This window comes from Schizosaccharomyces pombe (assembly GCF_000002945.2).
Source record: "Schizosaccharomyces pombe strain 972h- genome assembly, chromosome: II".
NCBI classification, from domain to species: domain Eukaryota; kingdom Fungi; phylum Ascomycota; class Schizosaccharomycetes; order Schizosaccharomycetales; family Schizosaccharomycetaceae; genus Schizosaccharomyces; species Schizosaccharomyces pombe.
In genome coordinates, this window is record NC_003423.3 from 4,385,742 (window position 1) to 4,410,153 (window position 24,412).

The 24,412-nt window shown below is 35.6% G+C and overlaps 11 protein-coding genes and 17 long non-coding RNA genes across 28 annotated transcripts, besides 1 other annotated feature; 14 read left to right on the forward strand and 14 right to left on the reverse strand.

The window, feature by feature from the left end:
- Positions 1-407: 407 nt before the first annotated feature.
- spi1 (Ran GTPase Spi1) lies at positions 408-1,620 on the reverse strand. The gene is made up of 3 exons (NM_001023848.3): positions 1,450-1,620; positions 1,078-1,264; positions 408-943 (listed from the first exon to the last, which is right to left on the reverse strand). The coding sequence occupies exons 1-3, from the start codon at positions 1,573-1,575 to the stop codon at positions 606-608; spliced, it is 651 nt and encodes a 216-aa protein (NP_596827.1). The 5' UTR covers positions 1,576-1,620; the 3' UTR covers positions 408-605.
- SPOM_SPNCRNA.6580 lies at positions 767-974 on the forward strand. The gene has a single exon (NR_195928.1). It is a non-coding gene; the product is annotated as a non-coding RNA (long non-coding RNA).
- On the forward strand, positions 1,179-3,100 carry SPOM_SPNCRNA.6581. The gene has a single exon (NR_195929.1). It is a non-coding gene; the product is annotated as a non-coding RNA (long non-coding RNA).
- Positions 2,055-5,421, reverse strand: pob1 (Boi family protein). Its single transcript, NM_001023849.3, has 2 exons — positions 5,281-5,421; positions 2,055-5,085 (listed from the first exon to the last, which is right to left on the reverse strand). Exons 1-2 carry the CDS (start codon positions 5,410-5,412, stop codon positions 2,602-2,604), a joined length of 2,616 nt encoding a protein of 871 aa, NP_596828.1. The 5' UTR covers positions 5,413-5,421; the 3' UTR covers positions 2,055-2,601.
- SPOM_SPNCRNA.6582 lies at positions 3,209-4,984 on the forward strand. Its single transcript, NR_195930.1, has one exon. It is a non-coding gene; the product is annotated as a non-coding RNA (long non-coding RNA).
- Positions 5,422-5,695: 274 nt separating the features above from the next.
- On the forward strand, positions 5,696-6,297 carry SPOM_SPNCRNA.1689. Its single transcript, NR_150586.1, has one exon. It is a non-coding gene; the product is annotated as a non-coding RNA (long non-coding RNA).
- Positions 6,248-6,906, reverse strand: vma10 (V-type ATPase V1 domain subunit G). The gene is made up of 5 exons (NM_001023850.3): positions 6,867-6,906; positions 6,781-6,819; positions 6,691-6,733; positions 6,547-6,647; positions 6,248-6,490 (listed from the first exon to the last, which is right to left on the reverse strand). The coding sequence occupies exons 1-5, from the start codon at positions 6,867-6,869 to the stop codon at positions 6,350-6,352; spliced, it is 327 nt and encodes a 108-aa protein (NP_596829.1). The 5' UTR covers positions 6,870-6,906; the 3' UTR covers positions 6,248-6,349.
- Positions 6,907-7,017: 111 nt separating this feature from the next.
- On the reverse strand, positions 7,018-7,459 carry SPOM_SPNCRNA.443. Its single transcript, NR_150831.1, has one exon. It is a non-coding gene; the product is annotated as a non-coding RNA (long non-coding RNA).
- A 409-nt stretch (positions 7,460-7,868) lies between these two features.
- Positions 7,869-9,706, reverse strand: ppr8 (PPR repeat-containing protein Ppr8). The gene is made up of 2 exons (NM_001023851.3): positions 9,516-9,706; positions 7,869-9,470 (listed from the first exon to the last, which is right to left on the reverse strand). The coding sequence occupies exons 1-2, from the start codon at positions 9,693-9,695 to the stop codon at positions 8,205-8,207; spliced, it is 1,446 nt and encodes a 481-aa protein (NP_596830.1). The 5' UTR covers positions 9,696-9,706; the 3' UTR covers positions 7,869-8,204.
- Positions 9,646-10,003, forward strand: SPOM_SPNCRNA.6583. Its single transcript, NR_195931.1, has one exon. It is a non-coding gene; the product is annotated as a non-coding RNA (long non-coding RNA).
- A 168-nt stretch (positions 10,004-10,171) lies between these two features.
- On the reverse strand, positions 10,172-11,382 carry rpc40 (DNA-directed RNA polymerase I and III subunit Rpc40). Its single transcript, NM_001023852.3, has one exon. It carries the CDS (start codon positions 11,356-11,358, stop codon positions 10,312-10,314), a length of 1,047 nt encoding a protein of 348 aa, NP_596831.1. The 5' UTR covers positions 11,359-11,382; the 3' UTR covers positions 10,172-10,311.
- Positions 10,326-10,525, forward strand: SPOM_SPNCRNA.6584. Its single transcript, NR_195932.1, has one exon. It is a non-coding gene; the product is annotated as a non-coding RNA (long non-coding RNA).
- SPOM_SPNCRNA.6585 lies at positions 10,635-10,867 on the forward strand. The gene has a single exon (NR_195933.1). It is a non-coding gene; the product is annotated as a non-coding RNA (long non-coding RNA).
- A 150-nt stretch (positions 11,383-11,532) lies between the features above and the next one.
- On the forward strand, positions 11,533-13,564 carry uap1 (UDP-N-acetylglucosamine diphosphorylase Uap1/Qri1(predicted)). The gene has a single exon (NM_001023853.3). It carries the CDS (start codon positions 11,599-11,601, stop codon positions 13,024-13,026), a length of 1,428 nt encoding a protein of 475 aa, NP_596832.1. The 5' UTR covers positions 11,533-11,598; the 3' UTR covers positions 13,027-13,564.
- On the reverse strand, positions 11,740-12,886 carry SPOM_SPNCRNA.6586. The gene has a single exon (NR_195934.1). It is a non-coding gene; the product is annotated as a non-coding RNA (long non-coding RNA).
- Positions 13,143-14,007, reverse strand: SPOM_SPNCRNA.6587. Its single transcript, NR_195935.1, has one exon. It is a non-coding gene; the product is annotated as a non-coding RNA (long non-coding RNA).
- Positions 13,558-14,660, forward strand: tim21 (TIM23 translocase complex subunit Tim21). The gene has a single exon (NM_001023854.3). The coding sequence runs from the start codon at positions 13,579-13,581 to the stop codon at positions 14,248-14,250; it is 672 nt and encodes a 223-aa protein (NP_596833.1). The 5' UTR covers positions 13,558-13,578; the 3' UTR covers positions 14,251-14,660.
- Positions 14,642-17,128, reverse strand: adn2 (transcription factor). The gene has a single exon (NM_001023855.3). It carries the CDS (start codon positions 17,104-17,106, stop codon positions 14,875-14,877), a length of 2,232 nt encoding a protein of 743 aa, NP_596834.1. The 5' UTR covers positions 17,107-17,128; the 3' UTR covers positions 14,642-14,874.
- Positions 14,864-15,432, forward strand: SPOM_SPNCRNA.6588. The gene has a single exon (NR_195936.1). It is a non-coding gene; the product is annotated as a non-coding RNA (long non-coding RNA).
- SPOM_SPNCRNA.6589 lies at positions 16,674-17,131 on the forward strand. The gene has a single exon (NR_195937.1). It is a non-coding gene; the product is annotated as a non-coding RNA (long non-coding RNA).
- A 151-nt stretch (positions 17,132-17,282) lies between these two features.
- SPOM_SPNCRNA.6590 lies at positions 17,283-17,562 on the forward strand. The gene has a single exon (NR_195938.1). It is a non-coding gene; the product is annotated as a non-coding RNA (long non-coding RNA).
- A 306-nt stretch (positions 17,563-17,868) lies between these two features.
- SPOM_SPNCRNA.6591 lies at positions 17,869-18,337 on the reverse strand. The gene has a single exon (NR_195939.1). It is a non-coding gene; the product is annotated as a non-coding RNA (long non-coding RNA).
- Positions 18,338-18,450: 113 nt separating this feature from the next.
- SPOM_SPNCRNA.6592 lies at positions 18,451-19,199 on the reverse strand. Its single transcript, NR_195940.1, has one exon. It is a non-coding gene; the product is annotated as a non-coding RNA (long non-coding RNA).
- Positions 18,689-20,145, forward strand: spf38 (U5 snRNP complex subunit Spf38). Its single transcript, NM_001023856.3, has 6 exons — positions 18,689-18,864; positions 18,906-19,010; positions 19,049-19,121; positions 19,171-19,430; positions 19,476-19,719; positions 19,781-20,145. Exons 1-6 carry the CDS (start codon positions 18,820-18,822, stop codon positions 20,074-20,076), a joined length of 1,023 nt encoding a protein of 340 aa, NP_596835.1. The 5' UTR covers positions 18,689-18,819; the 3' UTR covers positions 20,077-20,145.
- SPOM_SPNCRNA.6593 lies at positions 19,820-20,052 on the reverse strand. The gene has a single exon (NR_195941.1). It is a non-coding gene; the product is annotated as a non-coding RNA (long non-coding RNA).
- Positions 20,146-20,182: 37 nt separating the features above from the next.
- Positions 20,183-22,062, forward strand: usp109 (U1 snRNP-associated protein Usp109). The gene is made up of 2 exons (NM_001023857.3): positions 20,183-20,246; positions 20,286-22,062. Exons 1-2 carry the CDS (start codon positions 20,230-20,232, stop codon positions 21,364-21,366), a joined length of 1,098 nt encoding a protein of 365 aa, NP_596836.2. The 5' UTR covers positions 20,183-20,229; the 3' UTR covers positions 21,367-22,062.
- On the reverse strand, positions 20,280-21,335 carry SPOM_SPNCRNA.6594. Its single transcript, NR_195942.1, has one exon. It is a non-coding gene; the product is annotated as a non-coding RNA (long non-coding RNA).
- Positions 21,544-23,965, reverse strand: gmh6 (alpha-1,2-galactosyltransferase). The gene has a single exon (NM_001023858.3). It carries the CDS (start codon positions 23,445-23,447, stop codon positions 22,320-22,322), a length of 1,128 nt encoding a protein of 375 aa, NP_596837.1. The 5' UTR covers positions 23,448-23,965; the 3' UTR covers positions 21,544-22,319.
- Positions 23,966-24,051: 86 nt separating this feature from the next.
- Positions 24,052-24,398: an LONG TERMINAL REPEAT.
- The last annotated feature ends 14 nt before the right edge of the window (positions 24,399-24,412 follow it).

Consider the following 24,412-nt stretch of genomic DNA (forward strand, 5'->3'; position numbering starts at 1 on the left):
CAATATTCTTATTAATGCCAGTAGCATTGAATTTTCGCATTAACGCATACACTTTGTAACCTATCGTTACACAAGTCAAAAGTATTAGTTTAGTTTTCAATTTAGGGATTTGCCTACGGCTAACAGCACGCAACTCGCATACCTATGTTGTTGAATGCCAAAACTACCAAAAAAACTAAGACGATAAATCAATAAATAGGCAGGCATAGTTTCTTTACTAATCCTAGTCCTCAAAAAATCTTCCTTGGTATGCCAGAACTTGTCCATCAGTCGCACACAATATCAATTTTAAACTGAAACAAAACATACAGGCAACAAATGTGTATTTCTAAAAATGAAGTTACCAAAATTACAATTAACTTAAAAAATACGATTTACACTTTTTACCACACATAGTGATATGAACATATCAAACTAAACATAATCTATTTCAAATAACCCCAACGGAATAGCTTAATGAATAAATTCTTTCGAGTGGAAAAATACTAATAAGTTTTATTTAAGGAAAAGAAGGGGTATTTTTTCGAAACCGGAACCGTCCCATCGGCCAGGAACCAATGTATTTTATCTGCAAGGGAGACGTAAAAAAGATATAAAAAATTGGTTTACAAATCAGCGTCATCCTCATCAGGTAAAGGCATAGCAGCAGCCTCGTTCATTTCCTGTTGGTATTGAGCTAACAATTGCTGATCGACTTGAACCTCAGGAGGAGCAAGGGCAGGCGAAGCAACAAACTCCAGGTTGGGGTTGCCAACCAGCTTACGGGCAAGCCATAAGAAAGGTTTTTCGAAGTTATAATTGGACTTGGCGGAGATGTCGTAGTATTGAAGGTTTTTCTTGCGATGGAAAGTGATAGCCTTAGCCTTGACTTTACGCTCTTTAACATCAACTTTGTTACCGCAAAGAACAATGGGAATGTTTTCACAAACACGGACAAGATCACCTGCATTCGATTAGTAATGTTCATTAAAGTAGTCAAAAAAAGCTAATGTCAATATACTTATAACCATTAAATCTAGCGGTCTATGAGTATCAAAAAAAACATTTAAAGCTTTTTTTTGCTTAAATATCACTTACGCCACCAATGGGGAACATTCTTATAGGTAATACGGGAAGTAACATCAAACATGATAATACCACATTGACCTTGAATATAGTAACCATCACGAAGGCCACCTAACTTTTCTTGACCAGCGGTATCCCAAACATTAAAGCAAATTTCACCAAAATTAGTATGAAAATGCAAAGGATGGACCTCAACACCCTAAAAATATGTTAGACTGTTGTTTCTAAACGAAAGATCTAAGCATAAAAAGAGTAACTGAAAACCGATGATGCACGAGTACAGATAACTGTATGTCTCATAAAAAGATGGCATTTATTTACGATACTAGGCATCGTTTCCGGTATACAAAAACTGTTCTAATAAAGTAAAATCATAAAACGTACCAAAGTTGCAATATACTTCTTTTCAAATTCACCAGTCAAATGACGCTTGACGAACGTGGTCTTACCGGTACCACCATCGCCGACAAGTACAAGCTTAAAGGTAGGAACGTTTTGTGGTTGAGCCATACTAAACTTTTCTCTGTTGCACCTAAACTAACTGAGAGTTTGGTTAAAGGAAAATTTTAGTGGTGCGTAATTTTTATATGAATAAAAGACCTGGGTATAACAAAACCCTAACCCTGATAGTCGATTGGAATTTAACAGAAAAGGGAGTGTATGGTATAGTTTTTTAATGCCGATTTAACGAATTGTTTAACGAGTTTGACTATTGCTCTTATTGAAGTTGATCGCCAAAAAATGGATATAGTGTCGTTTTTGAAATTTCAAAAAAGAATTGCTTCTACGAAAAGCTACATTTGTGCGTACTTGCTTATACATTCTGGGTTTATACACAACTTACAAGCAGCCAATGCTTACTTTTTGGACGTCACTACACGGTTTTGATTGCATGTAAAGATAAAAAACCGCAGCCAAGAAAACGTATTTGCTAATCCAAGGAATGCCAGGAATGCCCATACATAGAAAACAAACATTCTAAATTTTCATTAGCTATATTAGTATCACTAGTAAAAGGCCTACGAATTCTGCAATGATCCAGGTCCGCTACCAGCGTGGACTCAGCTGGATCGAAATGATCGAAATAAAGATTAAAAATAAAACAAACGAAAGTGGTAGGAAGTCGACAAACAAATGAAAATTATCAGTAAAAAAATGCTGAATTAATAGAATGATGCATTTGCTTTTAAAAATTTATGCAATAAAAGATAAAAGCAAATAATTCAACGTTAAATAAGCCATATGTGCATGATGAAGATACTATAGCTTCCGCTAGTAAATGTCGGTAAACCAGAATCGAAATGAGCGTATCAAATATGCCCGGTTAATTCTTAAATTGGTGTCAAATATGTCCGCAGTAAAAGCATCAACGAATTTAAAATTCAAACATATTAGCTATGTTTTCAATTTTGAAGGGATATTTAGTTTGAAAATAGATTAAGGAAAACCAGATACTAAGAACAGGGTCTGTTGCGCAGGTTTTAGAATTGGAATGTGTTGCACTTTGCTTTTGTGGATTTTGAGGAGTGTCGGTATTTATTTTTGCTTGCTTGATTTCTTATTCTTTTGTTTTGCATTCTTCTTTAATCCAATCGAAGAAGTGAGATTTGCTTCATTTTCATCATCAATTAATAGAGAAGGAGGCCTAGTACGAAGTTCTTTAGCTTTGCTAAGTGAAATGGTAGGCATTCTCGACGTTGTCAAAACAGGTACCGACATATCGCGTTCCACAGTAGCCTTGAGAAAAGCCGAAGACCAACGATGTAATTCTTCATTATTTTCACAAGTAAAATAATGAACCTTTGGTGGAGTGAACATAACTGCTGCTTTAGCGGCACCTGGAGCAGGTGGAATTAACTTGATAGCAGTTTTGCCTCCACTTAGAACAATGTCATCGGTTTTCGTAACACGATGAGAAGTCATATCAATTAGGCCTTTTTCTGAAGCATCATTTAATGAATGGTAATAAGAAAGCCTTGTTCCTTTTAATACAAAGTATCTAGACTTCCAAACACCGTAACGATCACTACGTTTCCGCATCCAACCATGACAGTCCGCCGTTTTAATTGCTTCTTTGGCAGGTATATTACTTAATCCTTCACTAATTCCAGTAGGTAAAACCTTTTGTCTCCCAAAAATATCACGTTTCGACTTTCGTTTACCTATTGGCTCTTTATTTAATGGTGATGAAGCAACAGAACGAAGGGTTGGACGAGTCTTTAACTCAGTGCCGACTGGAGGTGAAGCGGGTAAGGAAGCAGCCGGAGATGGAGCAACAAAAGTATTTCCTAATTTTGAGCCCTTCGTATCTTTGGGTTGAGGTTTTGAAAGAGGAGTGGCATAATTATTAACAGCGGATTTTTCGTTTATGGACACCCCTTTGCTTGTGACAGGCGATGATGCTTTTGCTGATGGGTCTGGCATTGATTCAGGTGACTTAGTAACAGAACTTGAACTCCCTTGTTCGAGATTGCTACTAGGGAGTCGAGAACTTATCGATGAAGGACTTTCACCATCAATAGTAGTAATCTTTGGAGGATCCAATTCTTCCAAAGCTTCGATAGATATAGCTGAAGCTGGTGCTTTTCCTTTCATAGCACTTGGAATAGGTCTAGGAGGTACGGAAGAAGATTCCGATGCACCGCCCGTAAATTTAGTAGGAACGTTAGAAGATGGTTGAGGAGCATACAAGTTGCCCTTAGATGAATGATAAGGTAAACCAGGAAATGAAGTTCCTTCCTTATCAACATCAATGCTACTGGTAGAAGGAGAAGAGATGGGCTCAGTAAGACGAGAAGGTAAACCGCTATTTTGAGAAATTGAGTCCGTAGGGGATGAACGTTTTAATATCGGTGATGTGGCCGAAGGTTCGTTAGAATCAAAACGAGATACATTTTCAGGGACCGCAGATTGCGTAGACTTAGAATTGCGCGAACTTGGTGTGGCTAAAGGAGGAATCACGTATTGGTTCCAATCGGTAGATGGAGATGAGTCCAAATCAGGTGAAACAATCATATTTGACAAAGAAGGCATCACACTAGTCGGACGATTAACATAATCGTTAAATCCCGGACGAGTTGGACTGGATTTTGATGGTGAACCGCCGGCTTCATCATTAGATTTTTTTGGAATAGAAGAGGAGGAATCAGAACTTTGGCTAACAGAAATAGGCTCAGCAAACTGCGGATATTCTTCATATAAAGATTGTTCGTATGAATCTTTTAATTGTTGGATCTTTCGTAAAACTTCAAAACGTTTTCCAAAAGAAGTAATGTTAAGTTCTTTCAAAACATTGGAATCTAAGCCTAATAAAATTTCACCGGTTATTTCATTCTCCGCAAAATTAGGAGCTACTGATCCAAGGCCGGCATTCATAAGCCATTCAACTACCTCTTCCGTAGACCAGTTAGGAACATTTTGAATTTTTTCGGAAACAGCAAGAGAGGATGCAGGTCGATTTTCAATATAGGGCAAAGGTGAACTGTCATTTGGAGTACGAGATGCTGAAGTTGACATATTCTGTAAAGCTGTTTCAATATCTGTAATAGTTTCTCTAACGGAATCCTCAGCTGACAAAACCTTTTTCAAGCTTGCTGAAGTAGCAGGAGCAGAAGTAGAAGCAGAAGCATTATTATAATCGGCATCAATAGTGTTGAAGTTTGATAGATCTGAGGAAGGTTGGTTATCCAACAAAGGGGAAGGGCCTTCTTGTTTAGAAGATGGAAACATTGAGTTAAAATTACTAGGGACCGAAGGTTTCGAAAGACTATCAAGGGGGCCGTTTAAGATTGATGAGTGACTTGAAGACAAGGAATTATTCGAATACAACTTTTCACTGTCCTTGTCCGATCGTGAAGAAGTTGACCGGCTGCTTGATAAAGAGGATCTTGTGACTTCCGCGGTAGAAATGGAGAAATCTTCTTTGCCTCTTCTTGAATCACTTGAGTCAGACCTCTCATCAGATATCAATTCTACGTGCGAAGCAGGAAAAATACCCCTATTTCCCTGTTCATCTTCTCCCTATTAAAACTTAGTTAGTATGATAAAAATATATCAAGGTTTCACAATCCTAAGGGCATGCAACTTTGACATATAGTGTTTGCATCTTTATGTGGATTGGAAAACTGTACAAAGCAGGCATCAAGAATCCTTCAAATTATAAAATATACCAGGAATAAAAATAATAGGATTTTGACTTCGAAGTTATATACTTACTTCCCACCAACCATCACCAAATTCTTCATCCATCTTTATCAACAGATACTTCCGACCTTCAACCAACGGAAGTTCATCACTACTCTTCCCCGGAAAGGAATGCAAAGCAATCACGAACCGCTGACTTGCCATAGTTGTGGTAAAAGCAGAAAAAACACAGCTATGTGGTTATGCGGTGTTGTAATCGAAGGCTTAAATCTTGATGGCTGGCAAAACAGTGTTTACCGTGTTTGGCTTAGCCCACTTTAACGATAATAATCTATGTGGGGAAAGACGACCTTCGTGGGGGCTTTGCTTTTTGAAATCTGCAAGTCTGTTATATTACATTAGGAGAGTGTTGCAGAATGTGTTTTGACCTAGTCATGGTTTAACCAGTACTTACGTGGGGGTAATAGTAGTATTAGGTGTTGAATAGGTGTTTTATTTATTTCTTCTAATATACATGTCGGTACGTTTGAAGGCAAAGGATAGAATGTCTCATCTTCGTATATTAACGAATAAATGAAGGACCAAAGAACTAAGAATTGTGATTATGCTTACGTTTCCATTGAAATACGCTTAGTATAACGATGAGGGTGACAATTGCATAGTTACTATAATACATGTATCTAATTTATTTATTCACGTGTGTAATGAGGTCGATTGACTTGATCTACCACAAAGGTATTATGGAAATGCGATCGAGTATTAACCAGGTAACTTATTATTTATACAAGGTCCGTCTACGGTTGAAGGTAATTATTGGATAACTTCGCTAATATTTCACAATACTAAAATAAAAAATGAGCTAAACTCGTATTTGACCATATTCCTGGGATATCAACAGTCCACTATATGATTTTGCTTAATAAGAATCATTAGCTATCTGAATGCATGATTATTTAACAGCATCCCTCGCAGACAGAATTCTATACCCTTTACGATCTAATAATTGCAAATATTTCATACATGTATGGGAATATTAGATGATTACCGTTAAAGTGATTTATTGCTAAAAATTGCAAATACAGTTTTCCCTTCAGAGGATAGTAAGAATGTGTATATAAAAATTTAGTAATAAACAGTAAGTTTACTTAACATTGCAAGTTATAGATAAAATAGCATCAACCACTTTATCAGAGTTCTTCTGGGAGCTTGTCTCGATACTTGCAAATGTGTCCTGGACTTGCTTTTTGCTCTCCGCTTCAGCCTGACTATATATACCAGAAGCCTGATATGTTAAAATTGATTGTCCAAACTCTTAAAAACTGTATTGAATAACTTTACCTGACTTTCTGACTTTTTGAATTCCTCTTCCTTCTTGGAAGCGTATTCATCAATTTCGCGTTTAGCCTCAAGACGTGCATCCTTCAATCTTTGAGTGCGATCTTTTTATCTTTTAGAAACGTTGCTCCGATTGATTAAACTTACGTTGGCGAGCCTTTTCGACTATATTTCTAGCAACTTTTTCAGCCTACATATCTCATTAGAAATAACGATCTTGGAATTACCTGAACTTACCTCTAAAAGTTGTTGGATACCAGAATTCGTTTGAGCACTCTAAAAAGAAGTCAGAAATTGCTCCTTATAATAAAAATACAAATTACCATTATGTCTGTAAATTTAATCGTACTTGAGGAAGGGTCTATGGTCGAAGAAGTAATACTGGTTTGATAAACTACTCGATCTCCGTAACGTACTCTATCTACTCTGCTATCCACTAATTCCGTATCTTCTTAAACTCGCTAACGATATGGTAAGATGCGATGTTTTGATTGAAATAATGTTTGCTCCTAAATTTGGATACTATATAATAAAATCAGATTCTTACTATCCTCGGTTATAATTGTTGGGCAACGCGCCGTTGTTTGCTCAGGTGAACTGGAACTTAATAAGTAAATTCGGTATTGTTTTACATTTTTAGGCATATGATCAAGAACTGTAAGTAAACAGATAGCAGAAACCATTTGAATCTTACAATATTACATGATAGTACGTTCGAGCAGCACTGAATTTAACAAGTGCATCTAATAATGCTGTTACGGCGTATACAGCATCCTTGCAAATATAAGCATTGCTAAACATAACTCATTTATGTTTTATAGACATTACTTTCAAAACATCAAATTTTTCTATTTATATGCTCTTTTTAACAACCACCATACCTAAATGAATTACTATTTTAAACTTAGTATATTTTCTAGGCAGCGTATTTTTTGCGAGATAAGCAGTTAAAATTTAAACTAATACTTTAATGTAAAGCAAAATTTGTGATTCATAGAGTACAATAAAGCACTTTGGTCTCACATTAATACAATGACATACACCGACCCCAGCTGTTTGAGTGCATATAAAGCATTAAAATATAGTGATAATAATTTAACTTACAAATTTTCCACTAGCAAGACATACCTACAAATACCGGGAAAAATATCCTCTAATATTCGTTTAAAGCTGTCTTTAACAGCATAACTTAGCGCGGTTTAAATCCCTTACTTTTCGTACTTGTCATAAACCAGGCAAAGCTTCTAAGTATTTCAAACTATCCATATCTCTTGAGAATAAACAGGTGTTTTTAGATGCTAAACTATTAAGACGAACACAAAACCTGTATCTGGAATAAAAAAATATATATTTAATATAAAAGATGGCTATAGCAAAAAACAGAAAGGAGTATGTACGTTAAGGAAAATTAACAAATATCAAAGAGGTAAACAATTAAACCCATCCAGGTAACTTCATAAAACGAAAATCAAAAATCACCACCGAAACGTTCCTAAATAAAATAAATAACTCAATTTGTGAAAGTGTGGGACATATTAAAAGATGGGAGTGAACACTTTTGAACTTTAATGCATGCAGGTAATATGGCTGTGATGTACACATTTAATCGTAATCTCGTTAAAAGGAAGAACTATATGAGATTATCCAAAGTGCAAAAAAATTTATGGCGAACGTATATGTTTACCGTATTTTGATAGCACCATATTCAGAAATTGCAGGCAACTTTGTTGATCATCTCTGTCAGGTTGAGATAGAATGCAGTCCTTTAGGAGATTTATTTCTTTATCTGCAACAGAAATGGAAATAGCTTCAAGACGATACTCAAGATTTACCCAAGCCTGCGAAATTTGCTCACATGTGCTTGGCAATAAACAGTATGCTTTCAATAATGACCGATAAGTGACATGAGTAGGCTTTAACCCGTACTTGTCTATCATATCAAATCCAGCAGAAAGCCATTTTACATCCTTTAAACGACTAGCAATAGAGAACAAGGTGTTGGCAGTACTAATGGATGGTTTGAACTCCTTTACATCTGACATCTTGTTGATAAACGTAGTGATAAAGTCGGTAGCCTTTTTAATATCCCGATCTCGTTCAAATTGCTTCATTGAAAGACTTAAAATAGCATTTGTCAAACGAGTGATATCTTTGGGTGACACTGAAAGATAATAATCGAAAATAGTTAGCAAAGGATCTAGAGAATGGTGTGCTTCAAAAAGTCTTTGAAGTAACCAAACGGTTGTATAGATCGTTGGTAGATTTCTTTCGTTAAGATTAGAATTTTTCAGATAAGCAGCAGCTTGATCGACGAGACCTTTGTTGACAAACACTGAAATAATGACATCGGAGTGAAAACTTGTTAGTCCGTTAAATTGAACTAAAGCTTTATGAGCTTTACTGCTAATACCTTGATCTTTGAAAACAGTATAAATCAAATACACAGCAACCAATTCATTTACAACTTCTTTCCCTTCAAGTTGCTCGTGAATGGCTGAACCTATTTTTCCACACTGTTCAAAACTGGCACCTCCAAGTATCTTAGCTTGAAGTGCTGAGATGTAGAGGTTGCCTAAAACTCGTTCATCTTTAGGTAAAAACTCCATATGGCTTAAGCTCATATCAGCAATTAATGAAGCCTTGTCAAAAAGGTTTAGGTCGATATATGATTGGAGCATAATTCGCCAAAACCTAGCAGAGGCAATCTCTTGGTGTTCAATTGCATATCGAAGTATATCATCAAGTTTGTCGAGAGTAGCTTCATCTACATTACCTCTCCCATTGAGCATTTTAATCCGATCTACCAAAAACAAAATGTATCTATTAATGGTTTGACTATCTAAAATGCCAAATGGTTTCAGGCTGCTGAAAGTAGCAACGGTTTCCGTATACTTGCGCGCCTTCATTTCATCATTTAATTGTTTCAGCTATTTACCTGTTAGAAAAAGGTGGAAACATCAGCCTTTACATACCAAATTTTGAGAATTCTGCCTTACATGTTGTTGAGTTTCAGCGGTGAATGAAGTTTGTAACCCAGAATGTAAAGGCGGAGCGGTGAAAAGGGTACGCGTATTTTGTAAAAGTGCATCTGACACTTTAGCATTACTACTACGCAGCAATTTCCGAAAAATTTGGCTCCCAAATCCTTGCATGGTATACGCTTGGGGTAAGTTTGTTGTTGCTGAGTCATGTTGTGGCTACTCTCTACTCAGTCAGGATTGATCTAGAAAAGATCAGCAAAATGGCGTTTCCTGAATATGTTAGAACTGATTCTATTTTATTTTTCTTTTCCTATAATAGTTCAATCATGTAGTAACAAAGCAACTTAACTAAGACTCTGCTGCATGCTTAGGCACATTCTTTGCAAATTAGTTAAAACCGGCATTTACAATATTTTTAAAATTTATACAATCAGTCTAGTTTAATTTAGGTAATTTAATAGATAGGACTTCAAAATCCCTGTAAAAATATAATGAAAAGTAATTTTTTCAGTTGCATCAATTAAAGGCGTCGCTTTCATATAAATTCTCAAAGCATTTTATAAGGACTTTCAAAGGATGGCAAGTAGTGATTGAAAACCAACACTTCTTTTTAAAAGGTCTACTGGTTATCAACAAAATACATGTCTATGATGAATTAAATTTAAAATTAAAGAAAGGACAAAATGTTAATATTGAAATATAGAAATCAATAACTTTCAAAAGTATATTTTTTAACAGCGTACCCAATTATCCAAAAGATTACATATAAAACTAATTTAACAGACATTCAGTCAGAAGAAATATTCTGAAGACTAGACTTTACGGCTAGACATTTCGATTTTAGGACTGCAATGCTTTTAATGAACAAGACATCGGGCTTCATAATACCGGTGCTTTCAACAGAAAACAAATAATGATCGCGTACGCGGCCTAATTGCACCTTATCTGCAAATTCGGGATGTCTCAAGCATTCGCGGGATACGGTGTCTTTTCGAACGTCTGCTACACGGGCTTGTTTTTTACCATCAGGTCCTTCTTCAAGCTCGATGACTCCTTTAGGGAAGCATTTTTGAAATTTAACTGCATCTTCACCTTCAATAGGAGACAAGATATGTATAGTAGGCAATAAGCGGTAGGAGGCAGTAGCAACAGGAGAAAACTTAGCATGGTCTTGTCCAATACCTAAGATTGCATGAGCTTCTAAATCGATTTCCTGGCCAGGACGCAATTTTGCAACAACAATATCTGGGTTGACTACTCGTATAGGATTGTCAGCAAATCGCTCTTCCTGTCGACCTTGCGGTTTCCAAATTAGATCACCCGAATAAACCTCAGAGTTAACGTAAAGTCTCTTTGGATCTTTTTCATCTGTAGCGGCATTCTTATTAAACTCGCATTTCTTATTAAGGGAAAAGACAACAGTATCGTAATCAGTATGAGTTGCCTCTTGTCCTGGCAGAGGATGTTGAAACCATTTAAACATGTCAGGATCAGCAGATATAGGTACAAGACCTATTCTGTGAGACAAAACCTCATCTTGTATTATGCTCGTATTGTTTATGATATACACGAACTCAAATGCAAGAGTTGGGATCTCGGCGATTAAAATCCTCCTAAATGCATTTGCAATGGATGCATCAATTCCAGAAATTTCAAATACCATTGTTTCTTGATCGAGAGACGTAATCGAAACTTTTAAATTTTTTTTAAATTTATCAAGATCCCAGATGTTGTCTTCATCAAAATAATAACCTGGAAAATCTACACTTCCTACATCTGTAACACGATCAGAAAGGACAGAGATTTCTGTCCTTGATCTGTCAACCGCTGCCATTTTTAATTTTATGAAAAAAACGGTGAGAAGTTGCAATATAAACTTTTAAAACCTTTATATGCGTAAAAATTCGCTATTGTGTGGTAAACACGATAGTGCGAATAAAAGTAAGACATTGCAAATTAACTGACAATAGTAGTAGAGCACTTGAAGAAGCGTAAATAGCATTTTTTTAGCGATTCAAGTTTGCCAAACATTCATTTTTTTTTTTTAGACTGTATTTATAACGCTAAATACGAAATGGACGACAAAGAATTGTTTGATCGGTCTATATTTGAAGAAACTAATCAGTTACATTTGTATGATCAATTGAATTATTTAAAAAAGAATGACCTGCAAAAGTTTAGGAAACTTTTAAATCAAGTTCAGCAATTGGACTTACGGTCATTGTGGTTGAAGTATCGAAATGCTAAAGCGACAAGCCAAGAGAACAGAAAATTGTCCCCTTCAGAAGTTGGTCCACTATCTATTGTAGATACGTCTGACTCAAGTTGGTGGAGAACAGGTCTTCGGGAAATTGCTAGAGGTCATGTAGCTGCCTTAGTATTGGCAGGAGGTCAAGGCACTCGACTTGGGTTTGCTGGTCCAAAAGGTTGCTTTAGACTTGGGCTGCCTAATAATCCGAGCATCTTTGAGCTGCAGGCACAAAAAATTAAGAAATCGTTGGCGCTCGCCAGAGCCGCATTTCCCGATCAAGAAGCCTCTATAAGCATTCCATGGTATATAATGGTTTCTGAATGTACGTCAGAGGAGACAATTTCTTTTTTTAAGGAGAATGATTTCTTTGGTATTGATAAGAAAGACGTTTTTTTCTTCCAGCAAGGAGTTTTACCTTGTCTAGATATCTCAGGTAGGGTCCTTTTTGAATCTGATTCTTCATTAGCTTGGGCTCCTAACGGCAATGGAGGTATTTATGAAGCTTTGCTTTCCTCTGGTGCATTGAATGATATGAATAGAAGAGGTATACTCCATATTACGGCTTATAGCGTTGACAATGTTCTTGTTTTGCCGGTTGATCCTGTATTCATAGGAATGGCTACTACTAAAAAACTTGAGGTTGCCACTAAAACTGTTGAAAAAATCGATCCTGCTGAAAAAGTGGGTCTCCTTGTATCTTCCCATAATCATCCTTGTGTTGTAGAGTACTCTGAAATTTCTGACGAAGCATGCAAAGCTACAGAAAATGTTGATGGTCACAAGCATTTGCTGCTTCGTGCGGCTAACATTGCATACCATTATTTCTCTTTTGATTTCTTACAGAAAGCTTCTTTGCACTCAAGTACCCTTCCTATTCACCTTGCATGCAAGAAAATTCCATTTTACGACGTAACGTCTCATCATTATACTACACCTTTAAATCCCAATGGATATAAACTTGAGAGTTTTATTTTCGATTTGTTTCCCAGTGTGTCAGTTGAAAATTTTGGATGTTTCCAGGTACCACGTAGGACTTCATTTAGTCCTCTAAAAAATTCAAGTAAATCTCCCAATGACAACCATGAAACTTGTGTAAACGATATTTTGAGTTTAGGTAAAAGCTGGATTTTAAAGAATGGTGGTATCTTAAGTCCAAGCGACTGCACCTATGTTTCCCCAGAATGTAGTTTACAAGGAGAATCACTCGAGTGGATTAAAGGGAAGCAGGTTAGCAATTGTAAACTTTACTAGTTTCCTCTCCTATATTCAACTATTTTTAAAGGTTTATATAAACAATGTAACAAAGTCAATGTGATAAATTTATTTACTTTCATTTTATATTGTACAATAATCGTCGAAGCACTAATTGCTGTTCTTAATCAGCAAATCAACATTCAGGATTTCAATTACGGTTTTACTTCGATTGTTAATATATTAATTTAATAAATTAATTGACCGTGCGTTTATTGAATTTATTAGTGACTGAAAATTTTCTAAATCATCTTCCACCTAATTCGCTTTCGTTCATTTTAAAATAACCCTGACTTTTAATATATCGTTGTTTAATCATGATGTTGCATTATTACTCCTTTCTTTTCAAGCTAAATACTCTCAAATTTTAGTATGCTTTTTACTAAATTACCTGACTAACGGAATAATGAGGTGTAACAACCATATCACTGCTAAAGCTCAAAAATTTAACGAACTACATTGCATCCTATGTCGAGCTCACTAGACATTGCCTTTATGCCGTTTAGCCTCGTCACTATATACATCTTCTTTGCATCTTTTTGTATCAACTAGATGATTCGTACTATTCAAAGGCAGAGCGCTACAAGGTTTTCTTCAGCTTTGGTTCAGAGGAGATTATACTCTTTGGCTTCTGATTCTCTCAATAAACAACGGAAACCACAAGAAGAAGGGCGCCTGGCACGAATTTTCAAAGATCCGTCTAACAAAGCTTGGAAGGATTTGACGGCTCCTCAAAAAGCATACAGAACTTCTGCTAATATTGGAAATTTTTCGATTGTGATATTTGGAGGCGGCGTTTTCGGATTGATTATATATGCACTTGTCACTAGTATCTGGAAGGGCGAGGCACATTACGGTGATGAAGCTTTTGAACTTTTAAAGGCTAATGAAGAATGTCGATATGTTTTTGGAGATCACATGAAAGCCCTAGGTGAAGCCACGCATCCTCTTCGTCGAACTCATGGTATATTGACTAGTCGTGTGTGGGATCACCATGGTGTAGAACATCTAGTACTACAATTTCACTTAATCGGTAATGAGAGAAAAGGGCACGTATTTGGAAGACTTGTAAATGTTCAAGGTGACTATAAATGGGAATATCTTTTCGTTGATGTTGCAAATTACGGAAAAATCATAATTTTTGATCATACCAATTCTGTACGACAACAACATAAGAATTTTGGTTTATGGGGAAGCTTAAAAAATATTACATGGGGAAATTAGAATTTCCGAATGATAAACGCACGACGGAAAGGTATAGCTGTTAATTTCAACCGAAAAGGAAATCATTGAATTATTTCTCGATTTTAATGGTTTGATTAATGGTTTTTCGCAGAGAATTAATTTTCTAATTTACGAATTAATTTACAGGCGATGTTAATGATTTTTATCAGAATTAGCACACTTAGTTATGCAGTATTTGGATGTATATTGCAAAAAATAAAAAAATCGTCGACACTTTATTACTAATTAAGCGATCGAACCTCATGATTTGTTGTTTAATTAGTTAGTATAAAGAAGCGAATTTGTACGAGGGGCCTTTTCGCAGGGGCTGATTAATCGCCAATCTAATGTACTACCTAAATGTGTTTAGTTATAAAAAATATAAGAATGATTCAAAGCACATGAAATAATTTTGATTATTAGATATAAAGTACAAGATGTAGGCCGGTATTTATAACCGAGTACACTAATCCATATCCAACTAGCAATTAATTATATATTAAATTTTTATAATGACAAAACGCAACGCATTCAAAAAAGATGAAAAAATCTGGTATATAATTTCCAAATAAACAAATTAAAAAAGAAGAAAAACAAGGATAAAATACTTAAGTTTCGACAAAATTAAGCAGCAGTCGAGTCTTCATTATCCGGCAAATTAAACAATCCAAACCATAAATCGTCACCAGTACTAGTATCTTTTAAAAATTTGTCGAAGTCAAAATCATTTAGAAGAGCCGCATCGATGTCTGTTGAATTTCCAACATCCAATAATTGATTGTCTGAAGATTTAGTGGCAACTGTGGTAGACTCCGTAGGTGCAGAAGGAGTCGCGGAAGTATCAGGATTTGATTTTCCTGACTGATTTTGATTATCCAACTCAGAATCGGATTTGTGAACATTTGCTCCTTGCGATGGTTCCAAAGCAGGACCTACACTTGTTGCTTCATTTGTTGATGATTCGGGGTTGGTAGTGTTGACGGTCGGTGCTGGAGTTGGAGCATTTGAATTAGCAGAAGAAGGCTTTTGTTTTGATCGAACGTCCAATGGAGAACTGGCATTTGGAGTGGGTCGCGATGAATGAGTTTGTTGTAATTGCCAATTCCCCATAACGTCCATTCCATTGTCCGCATTATTTGTGTCAGAGGTAGATGAGTTTTCAATCAGATTAGAATAGTTTGATGGATGATCACCTGATGTACGTAAAGGAAGACCATTTTGTAACATAGGCATATTTGACTCATTGATGCCATTAAGATTTTCAGTAGTATTACTATTTTTTGTTGAGACCTTTACAGGAGATGTGGTGGCTTCTGTAGGAGTGTCAGTAGATTTAGGAGTAGTGCTTTTGGTTTTTGCAACACTAGATTCAGTAATAGTCTGAGAAAGCGGTCTATCAGGCGATGCCGATGTGTACCCTTTTCTTTCTTTTTCCTGACTAACTAACAGAAGCCTCTTTTTATTCTGTTGTTCTAGTAGCTTTAACTCCTCCATATAATTCTTGAGAGCTGGGTTTAGACGACTGGGGTTTGCGTTTCCGTTAAAATTATATAGCATATTTTGAGAGTAAGGAGAATTAGAGAATCCGTATTGGTTCATTTGATTTCCAGAAAATTGCCCAGTTGAAGGCTGTTGAGCAGGTTTAGGTTTGTCTAAAGATTTCTGTTGTTGAGGAAGGGTAGAAGAAGGTACTGCTCCTCCTTGTTTGAGATGTGGATTTCTGTTTGAAGCAAAATTTATCTCGTGAAGCAATGGTTGAGCAGAGTTTTGAACAACAGGGTATTGTCCTCCGTTAAGACCAGTGGTATCGTACAACGGATTCGACTGGGGAACGGAACCATTAGGAGTTGCCGGTAAACTAGGGCGAAATTGAGCATTAGATGGAGCACCTTCTGTTTTGGGTGAAGAAGGGATGGATCGAAAATCGGAAATTGGACCTTGCTGCTTAGGTGGATGTGTATCGTGAGTTGTAGGTTGAGAAGTCGTGTTTTGCATTTGTGGGGTAGAACCACTTTGTGGAGTTTTCTTTTGCTGGTGCTGCTTTTGTTGTTGTTGCACAGATTGTAGCTGCCTGTAGTGTAATTGTTTTAATTGTTGAAGTTGAGCAGCGGTCGGGGGAAACGTTTCACGGCTTTGATTATTTAGCATAGCTTGCCGCATTAAGTGCTGATTTCTATCGTTCAATCCACCTGCCCCTTGATGAAACTGAGATGAGTCAATCTGCTGACCCATTGCGTTGGCAGGATCATGGGGAAATGAGGCGTTTGCATAAGGGTGAGAAGTATTTCCAGTGTGTAGAGAGTTTTTTTGAATTTCTTGCAAATTTAAACGAGATTTCTTCCTAAGATTGCTAATATGAGACATATACGCCTTTGCCGGCTCAGATCCTTGACCCCGACGAGCATTGTAAATATCCCAAAAAACATTCCACCACTCGATTAAAAAACCACCAGCTGAATCGATAGGCAAAATAGGAGGTGGCGGCGGAGCAGAAGAAGAAGAAAAGGAATCTAAATTACCGTTATTTACATTCATGTTTTCATCCGAAGATTCATTATTACTTATACCTTCATGCTTTACAGCAACAGGAGACATTCTTTTGTGACGCTTAGCTAAGGAATTGGTTTCTTCTTGACTTCTGACGAGCGTTTGTACTTGTGCTTCACGGCCAAAAGCTCGGGCTGCCTCACAATAATCCTTCTTGATTAAATAATCATATATGTACGAATTCAGTAAGGATTGTGTGGTCCTATCGGCATTATTTACGTGCGGTTGTTTTTGATCTTTTTGTAAATCATGTTTCTGTCCTTGCTGGCTTGGCAATCCGACGCCGGACCTTAAACCTGGATCAGCCATAAACTAGAAATGTGCAGAAGTTAGGTGTTGCGAACGAGAATATGGATCTACAACGATGCACGCTGGCGATATATAATTTTAAAGATCTGCGCACGCTATACTACCGCAACATTTTGTATATCATATTTTCATTTTAGTTTTCTATCAATTACTGAAAATCATAAAATCATAAATGTTATGTTTGAATTTAGTTACAGAGTAAATCAAAACCCTTGAAGAGTAAAACTCTATAGAGGTTTCTTATTTTCCAAGGCAAGTCATGCTCTAAAAACATTTTTAATAATAGTTATTATGTATATATTCGGATTTGAATTATCTAAAATGGGCTATATTAAAATATGGTTCTAAGATGATATACTTTCAATGAATCAACCAGTGGTAATTTCAGATTTTATATATGCAAACTTACTAACTGAAAACTGTGGAATTAAGGGATAGGTGGGTTTAGAAAGTAAATGTAAATTGATATTTCTTCATCCGTAAAAACATCATAATGAATTAAGAATACTATTAGCCGCAGTTTTTTGTAAGAATGCTGTAATTATGTAGATAGTATCAATTATTCTTGTTTTATTTACCTTGCCTTGGAAAATATACATATCTACAGCTTTTTACATAAGTTAGCGATGTAAATACTAAGCACTGGAACTCATATTATCATTTTCTAAAGTTGTTAGAAATGCTTTTAGTAGTAAAGATTTTGGAATGTGTTCACTATTCGAAAACTAGTTGCAAATTGTGTTTTTCAGTAAATCAAGCAAGATGCTTAATTTTGGCACTACAAGTTTTTAGAAAGTACTTACATGAAGATTGGAAGCTTTGCGTAAATTTGTTTAGTTTCACATATTCCACATTTTAGTTTTCTATAATTCATTTTTTATCAAGTAGAAAATTTAGTTTCTCTCTTTCATTGCAAATGCTATAATCCGGCTTTAGAACTACTATCTACTGGATAATCCTTTATTATTGCCATGCTAGATTCCCTGTAGAATTATGGATTTTGATATTAATCAAAAATTAATTTCTTAAAGTACAAATATATTCGACGGGAGAAAGTTTATGAAATTTTGTATGCGGTTATACCTAATCAGTGATTATCTCGTTGTTTATATTTCAATTTTTGAGGCGACTAGAATAGACAATTCAGCCCAGAAAACCGTACATACAATTTTTAAGTAGAAAAATTTGTTAATAACTATACCCAAAAAAAATGTGATTACGCATCTTTAGCTAATGGCAAAATGCTTCTCAAGTGTTTTTGATGGTGGTAAAATCGAGATAGACTAGATATTAAAGCCGCTCGTTAAATATTATAAGACATTAATTGATACTAGTGTTTTTCCTCAAGCACAAACAAGGTCTGTATATAGTATACGGAATAGATATTTCTTACAATTTATTTATACTGTTTAAACGAATTTTAAATGGCTTCCATGAGAAGGGTAAATTTTTAGGGATTTTGCCTGTAATCAAAATGTTGTTCATATAAATTCTACTTTAAGTCCTGTTTATAGGAATGAGCTCATCATTCCTCGTTATTTGAACACCAAAGAAAAGTCCGATTTATTGGTATTTTGGTTGTGACAGAAACCCCTGCGACGATTGTCGATCCGTTTTATATATTTTCCACTCCCGTCCCTGCTATTCATTTTACGTTCTAATTCTGAAAACTGTCAATCAGAAATTGCAGTTATTATATATAGTAAACTGGAAATGGATAAACGAAAGGAATCGGAGAGTGCGACTAATGGACATTTAGTATGTTCGATTGCTAAAAAAACATGCACTAATATAAATAGGTTAAAAGAATTAGAATCCAAGATTCTAGCTTAATAACGGAGGGTTCTGTATTGCAACGAACATCTGATCTCAATGTTCCAAACCTACAGATGTTTGGGCATACGGTATGGTTGTATTGAAATAAATCATACTAACGCTTTAGGCTGAAGTTTTAGTCGCCAGGTTCGATCCTTCTGGATCATACTTTGCTTCTGGCGGTATGGATAGACAGATACGTAAGTGCAGCTGTAATTAAAATGTTGATTTATAATAACTGTGGTTTAGTTCTTTGGAATGTGTTTGGTGACGTTAAAAACTACGGAGTATTAAATGGCTGCAAGGGAGCCATAACTGATTTACAGTGGAGCAGGGATTCACGCGTAGTTTACTGTTCTTCCTCCGATACACACCTCATGTCTTGGGACGCTGTCTCTGGTCAAAAAATCCGGAAGCATAAAGGCCACGCTGGCGTGGTGAATGCTTTAGACGTTTTAAAAGTTGGTTCCGAACTTCTGACTTCTGTAAGTGATGATTGTACTATGAAGGTATGGATATTGTTATTAAAATATGGAATAGTTACTAAATTTAAGGTATGGGACTCGCGGTCAAAAGACTGCATAAAAACAATAGAAGAAAAATATCCCTTAACGGCTGTCGCAATAGCGCAGCAAGGAACCCAAGTTTTTATCGGTGGTATTGACGGAGCTATTAAAATCTGGGATTTACGAAACAATCACTGCTCGCATGTTCTGAAAGGGCATAAAGATATCATTACTAGTTTGGCTATATCTAAAGATGGATCTAGCTTACTTTCTAATTCTATGGACAACACGGGTATGCTAATTTTTTTTGGGTGTTTGATCAACCTTTGTACTAATGCTATTTTAATTTATAGTTCGAATATTTGATGTAAAACCTTTTGCTTCTGCTCAACGACAGTTGCAAATTTTTGAAGGAGCTATTCACGGACAGGAGCATAATTTGTTAGGTGTTGCCTGGAGTCGTAATTCACGATTCGTTGGTGCTGGTAGCTCTGATAAAAACGTATATGTTTGGTCAGCCACAGGCGATTTACGTTATGTATTACCCGGACATGAGGGTTCAGTAAATCACGTTGACTTTCATCCACATCAGGACATCATTCTTTCATGTTCCTCAGATCGAACAATATTTCTTGGGGAATTGAATTAATTTTTATTTCATGAATAATTTTTCAATAAACATTAAATACTATTAAAATTTTCTGTAGAACTTATTATTTGACGATCTTAGTTGTCAAGCCTGTTATAATTCCTATAACTACAAGTTTCTTAGATTTCGATTAATTATCAAATTATATGCGTTATGAGTACATCTTTATGGTAATGATACATCATCTAATCTTATTTCTAATTAAACAGGTTAAATAACTTAGAAGAATGGATGAATGAGGACTATATTCGAGCAATTTTTGAAAATGTTAGAAAAGTAAACTATTATGAAGATGGCGAGTCGGGAGCTATTTTAAAAACTTGCTGCATTGAATTTGAGAGTCAAGATGCTGCTAGGAATGCTTTAGAAAGGCAATCTACTCAACGATTAATATCTGGGAACCCGATCTCTTTAGATGTGGTTCCTGAATGGCAAAAACCTAGTTACTATATGCTTTTCATTAGTAACATTGATCCAGAAGTGTCTGAAAATGATATAAAATACTTGTTTCAACGTTATAACTTTATTTCTGCTCGTGTTCTACGTTGTGTTGACGGGACTTCAACTAGCATTGCTTTCATATGGTTAGCTAATGAAAGTGATATACAAAACGCGCAGGTAGAGATGCAGGGTGCCTTTTGTTTAAAAAGATCTATATTAGTTCATTCCGTCAAATCCGATAAAAATACTTACTTAAGTTCGCCTGGGTTTTATGGTACACCTCAACCACTAAATCAATTTACTGATCCAAACAATACAGCAGTTTATGTTCACCAACTCCCCGAAAATATAACGACACAAGAGCTACGATCATATTTCCTCCACTTTGGTGAGATTTTATACACTCAAGTCAATAATAATAGTGGACGCATAGTCTTTGCTCAACGATATTTTGCTGAGCAGGCAATTAACGAAATGAACAATTTCCCTTTGCATGGTGTTAGGATTCAGCTTTCTTGGGCAAGGCCCCCTTCGATGGCTCTTTTACCTTCCAAGCAATCTACGTATTGGCCGGCCCTTGCTGCTCCTGTATATCCCTCCATGAAGGATGTACCTAACAATCCCTTTACGCCGTTTTCTCCCATCAACCCGTATTATGCAAAATCCTGGAATCATACTGCTTCAGCACCTTTGCTTCCTCCAGGTTTAAAAAATGGTTCTGACTATCCTTATCTTTCTGTACCTCCCGATATTTTGAATGATAGTTATCTGGCAATGTGTGAAGCCGTAAACTCACGTTTAGATGCTGAATCAACTATGCTTTTACCCGTGCATTACTCACAAGCTTAAGAAATTAGCTGCAAGGCAATGCATCATTTGGTAAAGTAAAAGGATCTTAATCCAATATAAATTTTTATTTGTATAGCAAATACTGTGTCCTGCAAAAATAATTATTTTATAATCCATCGGACCTTTGGTCGAATATATTCTCTAAATTATTCTTGATAGCAATTGCTTATAAGTATACTCGTCGTTTATTAAAAGGTGTTTCAAATGACAAAAAACAAAATGGGGGGTTTGATATAACTTGAAATGCTAAACTAATATAACAAAATGGATTCTAGATAATATGTTTAAACCCTTATTACAATATTCTACAAGGCATTCATATTCTGTTTATCATAAATTTTGGACTGCTGAGACCTTCAAGTTAAACAATGCTTGAACGATTGAAAGTTATTTATAGAGCATCGCTCTTTCTGGCTCCGGCAGCTCTATTTGTCTCATAACGTTTAATCAATGAAACCGATAGCTGTCCTACTTGATTCAATTACCGCAATCAAAGTTCTGCTAATCTACATTCAAAACAAGTTGATCTTGGACAAAGATTCAAAAATGAATTTTGAAATTTCACGACTGATGAAATTGTCCTCGATTAGCCAGTAATTGCTTATTGAACATCCTTTTGGATATAAAATGAATCAAACTCTTTAATTAATCAATTAGGAGTGCTTATTAATTTAGTGAACATAAGCGTCGCAAGAAGATTAAGACTGAATTATCCGACTGTATCGTAAATGCAAGGTTAAGTCATAGTGAAAGCTGGGAACCATGATCATGCTAGGTCAATTGTATGCATTAATTTAAATAAATAATAACCAGTAATATAATAACACCAACCGATCGTACAGATGAATAGAGTAAATATTATATTTACAATTAGAGTTATATAGCACTGATCATTGCATAGATTAATAATAGAATAAATATAAAGCACTATAGCAAGAATAACAAGGTATTGATTAAGGTTGAGGGAAAAGGCGTTGTTCAATATATTCCTTTTCGGATGGATCGAACCAATCATGGCCTTGCTTTTCTGTGATAATCTTGCCATACTTTTCAAAATTTTGTGCACATGTCTGAAAGACAAAGCACCCAGCAAAATGAACACATAAATCACCGTCTTCATATCCCCAAGCAGGATCAGAAGAATCATATGCGTTTATTGAACGAAGAGTAACTAGCCCAACATGTTTATGCACAATGGGATGACTATATATCATATGAGAAAGGGCTTGTTGTTCGACAAATACACCATTATGTTCTTTATAAAGTGGTTCATTCCAAAAATCCAGCATCCATGTTCCTACTTCAGAATTCCTTATTAAAAAACTGCCAGCATTAATGCCATTAAAATCTTGAGCAATGATAAAATGTATATCATCAGGGTCTTGATTTTTAGGTGTTCGGAATCCTTCAGAGTCAATGCCAAATCCACTAAAATATTCGGTGTCGCGCAATAAAAGAGAATTTAGCTTTTCATGCTTCAAAATGTGATCAACCAGATTCAAATCACGATTCATAATTAAAGCATCGTGATCCAACCACCATACCCATTCAGCATCTGGATATTTTCTAATCACATTTTTAATCATGGGAATTTTAGCCCAAGGGGCAGGCTTGTCGCCAATTGAAGGTTTGTACTCATCTAAATCTAAAAATTCAAACTTAAAACCATGACGTTCTGCATAGTCGCGGCGATTTTTAATAATCGTTCTAATATAAGGATTTAAGGGTGAGGAAGGGTCATTTTGGGCATTGGAACCCATCAAAAGGACTATCTTAGAATTTTCAGGATGAGGATTAAGTGTGCTTAACTCTTGAGCTGTGGCAGTAACCGTTGGGGTTACTGTCGTAGTTTCTGTAACAAAAGACGTAGATGTAATCGTTTCGCTGACACTGGTGTGTAATGGCTCTGTGTAAACGATAGTAGTTGTTTCGTAAACTGCATTCAAAATTGAAGAATGTTCATTTAAGAAAAGTTGTACTTTCTGGTCGAGCCTAGTACCAAGGGTAGCATTCCACCATACTCCAGAAATAGCAATTATGCTGAGGATCACTGCTGGTATAACATAAGAATACCAACGCATTGTAAGTATGTAAGAGAAATTAGAATTGACCAATCCTTGGATAAATAAATATGTTCAAAGTAATGAAAAAATACCAATGATAATAAAAATGATAGCGAAGAAAAGAAAGAGCGGTGTAAATATCCTTCTTTAAAAATTGATGCAATAAAAGCTAAGATTTCTTATAAAATACTTAGCCTAAACTAAGATGTTAGATAAGTTCAGAATGTGAGAGGTAGATGTTCGTAGGCACTTCACAGCACACACATGCTCACAATAGCAGGCGAGACAATTTAAAGTACCTTTTTAATCTTATCGTTTACTAACACCAAAAAATATACCCTATTTACCCAAAGCAATAATCACCAAGTGTCCTGAAAGAGTGTATGTCAAATATAATGAACGTAGCGGTAAAGTGGAGATACAAGGTTTTATAGAGAGTGACCTATAAAAAATAAAATAAACTTTCGACCGATTCTCGTGTTACCATTCAGTTAAGTGCTTTAGAGGAAAGCTACTAAAACTTTTGATGTAGTTATAATGAAGGGAAGGAAAGCATGTACGCGTTGAAATTTAGTACATTTCAAATAAGTATATACGCTATGACTCACTATTCCTTATAATATATTAGCATAACTACACTACGTAATATGCGCTACGTTACAGTATCACTATATGCCATATGTTGGATTATCAGTTAAGATATGTTTATCAATAATTATATATAACTATCTTTATACACATGGATTCCCATTGTTAAAATATTTTAGAAAGATTATTAAATAGAGCTACATGAACTGAGGAGCGAGATTTAGTTATAAGCAGTATTAGTGACAGGTAACTATATAACCTACTTAACAGAATACCTATACTTATGGTACTTATATTATCTTCTTATTGCAATATAATAGATCACAAGGAAAACTCACTGCAGTACTATCGTTAAAACAGATACCAAAATGCATCGCTAACTTAATAAATATCGT

Coding starts and splice junctions, on each gene's coding strand:
- uap1 (NM_001023853.3), top strand. CDS start 11,599: ATGGACGACAAAGAATTGTTTGATCGGTCTATATTTGAAGAAACTAAT.
- gmh6 (NM_001023858.3), bottom strand. CDS start 23,447: ATGCGTTGGTATTCTTATGTTATACCAGCAGTGATCCTCAGCATAATT.
- ppr8 (NM_001023851.3), bottom strand. CDS start 9,695: ATGCAAGGATTTGGGAGCCAAATTTTTCGGAAATTGCTGCGTAGTAGT. Junction 9,471..9,515: donor GGCAGAATTCTCAAAATTTG/GTATGTAAAGGC, acceptor ACAGGTAAATAG/CTGAAACAATTAAATGATGA.
- spi1 (NM_001023848.3), bottom strand. CDS start 1,575: ATGGCTCAACCACAAAACGTTCCTACCTTTAAGCTTGTACTTGTCGGC. Junction 1,265..1,449: donor AGAAGTATATTGCAACTTTG/GTACGTTTTATG, acceptor ACATATTTTTAG/GGTGTTGAGGTCCATCCTTT. Junction 944..1,077: donor GAATGTTCCCCATTGGTGGC/GTAAGTGATATT, acceptor AATCGAATGCAG/GTGATCTTGTCCGTGTTTGT.
- spf38 (NM_001023856.3), top strand. CDS start 18,820: ATGGATAAACGAAAGGAATCGGAGAGTGCGACTAATGGACATTTA. Junction 19,011..19,048: donor TACAGATGTTTGGGCATACG/GTATGGTTGTAT, acceptor CTAACGCTTTAG/GCTGAAGTTTTAGTCGCCAG. Junction 19,431..19,475: donor GTGATGATTGTACTATGAAG/GTATGGATATTG, acceptor ACTAAATTTAAG/GTATGGGACTCGCGGTCAAA.
- adn2 (NM_001023855.3), bottom strand. CDS start 17,106: ATGGCTGATCCAGGTTTAAGGTCCGGCGTCGGATTGCCAAGCCAGCAA.
- tim21 (NM_001023854.3), top strand. CDS start 13,579: ATGATTCGTACTATTCAAAGGCAGAGCGCTACAAGGTTTTCTTCAGCT.
- rpc40 (NM_001023852.3), bottom strand. CDS start 11,358: ATGGCAGCGGTTGACAGATCAAGGACAGAAATCTCTGTCCTTTCTGAT.
- vma10 (NM_001023850.3), bottom strand. Junction 6,734..6,780: donor GTATCCAACAACTTTTAGAG/GTAAGTTCAGGT, acceptor TGAGATATGTAG/GCTGAAAAAGTTGCTAGAAA. Junction 6,648..6,690: donor AGTCGAAAAGGCTCGCCAAC/GTAAGTTTAATC, acceptor AAAGATAAAAAG/ATCGCACTCAAAGATTGAAG.
- pob1 (NM_001023849.3), bottom strand. CDS start 5,412: ATGGCAAGTCAGCGGTTCGTGATTGCTTTGCATTCCTTTCCGGGGAAG. Junction 5,086..5,280: donor TTGGTGATGGTTGGTGGGAA/GTAAGTATATAA, acceptor AAGTTTTAATAG/GGAGAAGATGAACAGGGAAA.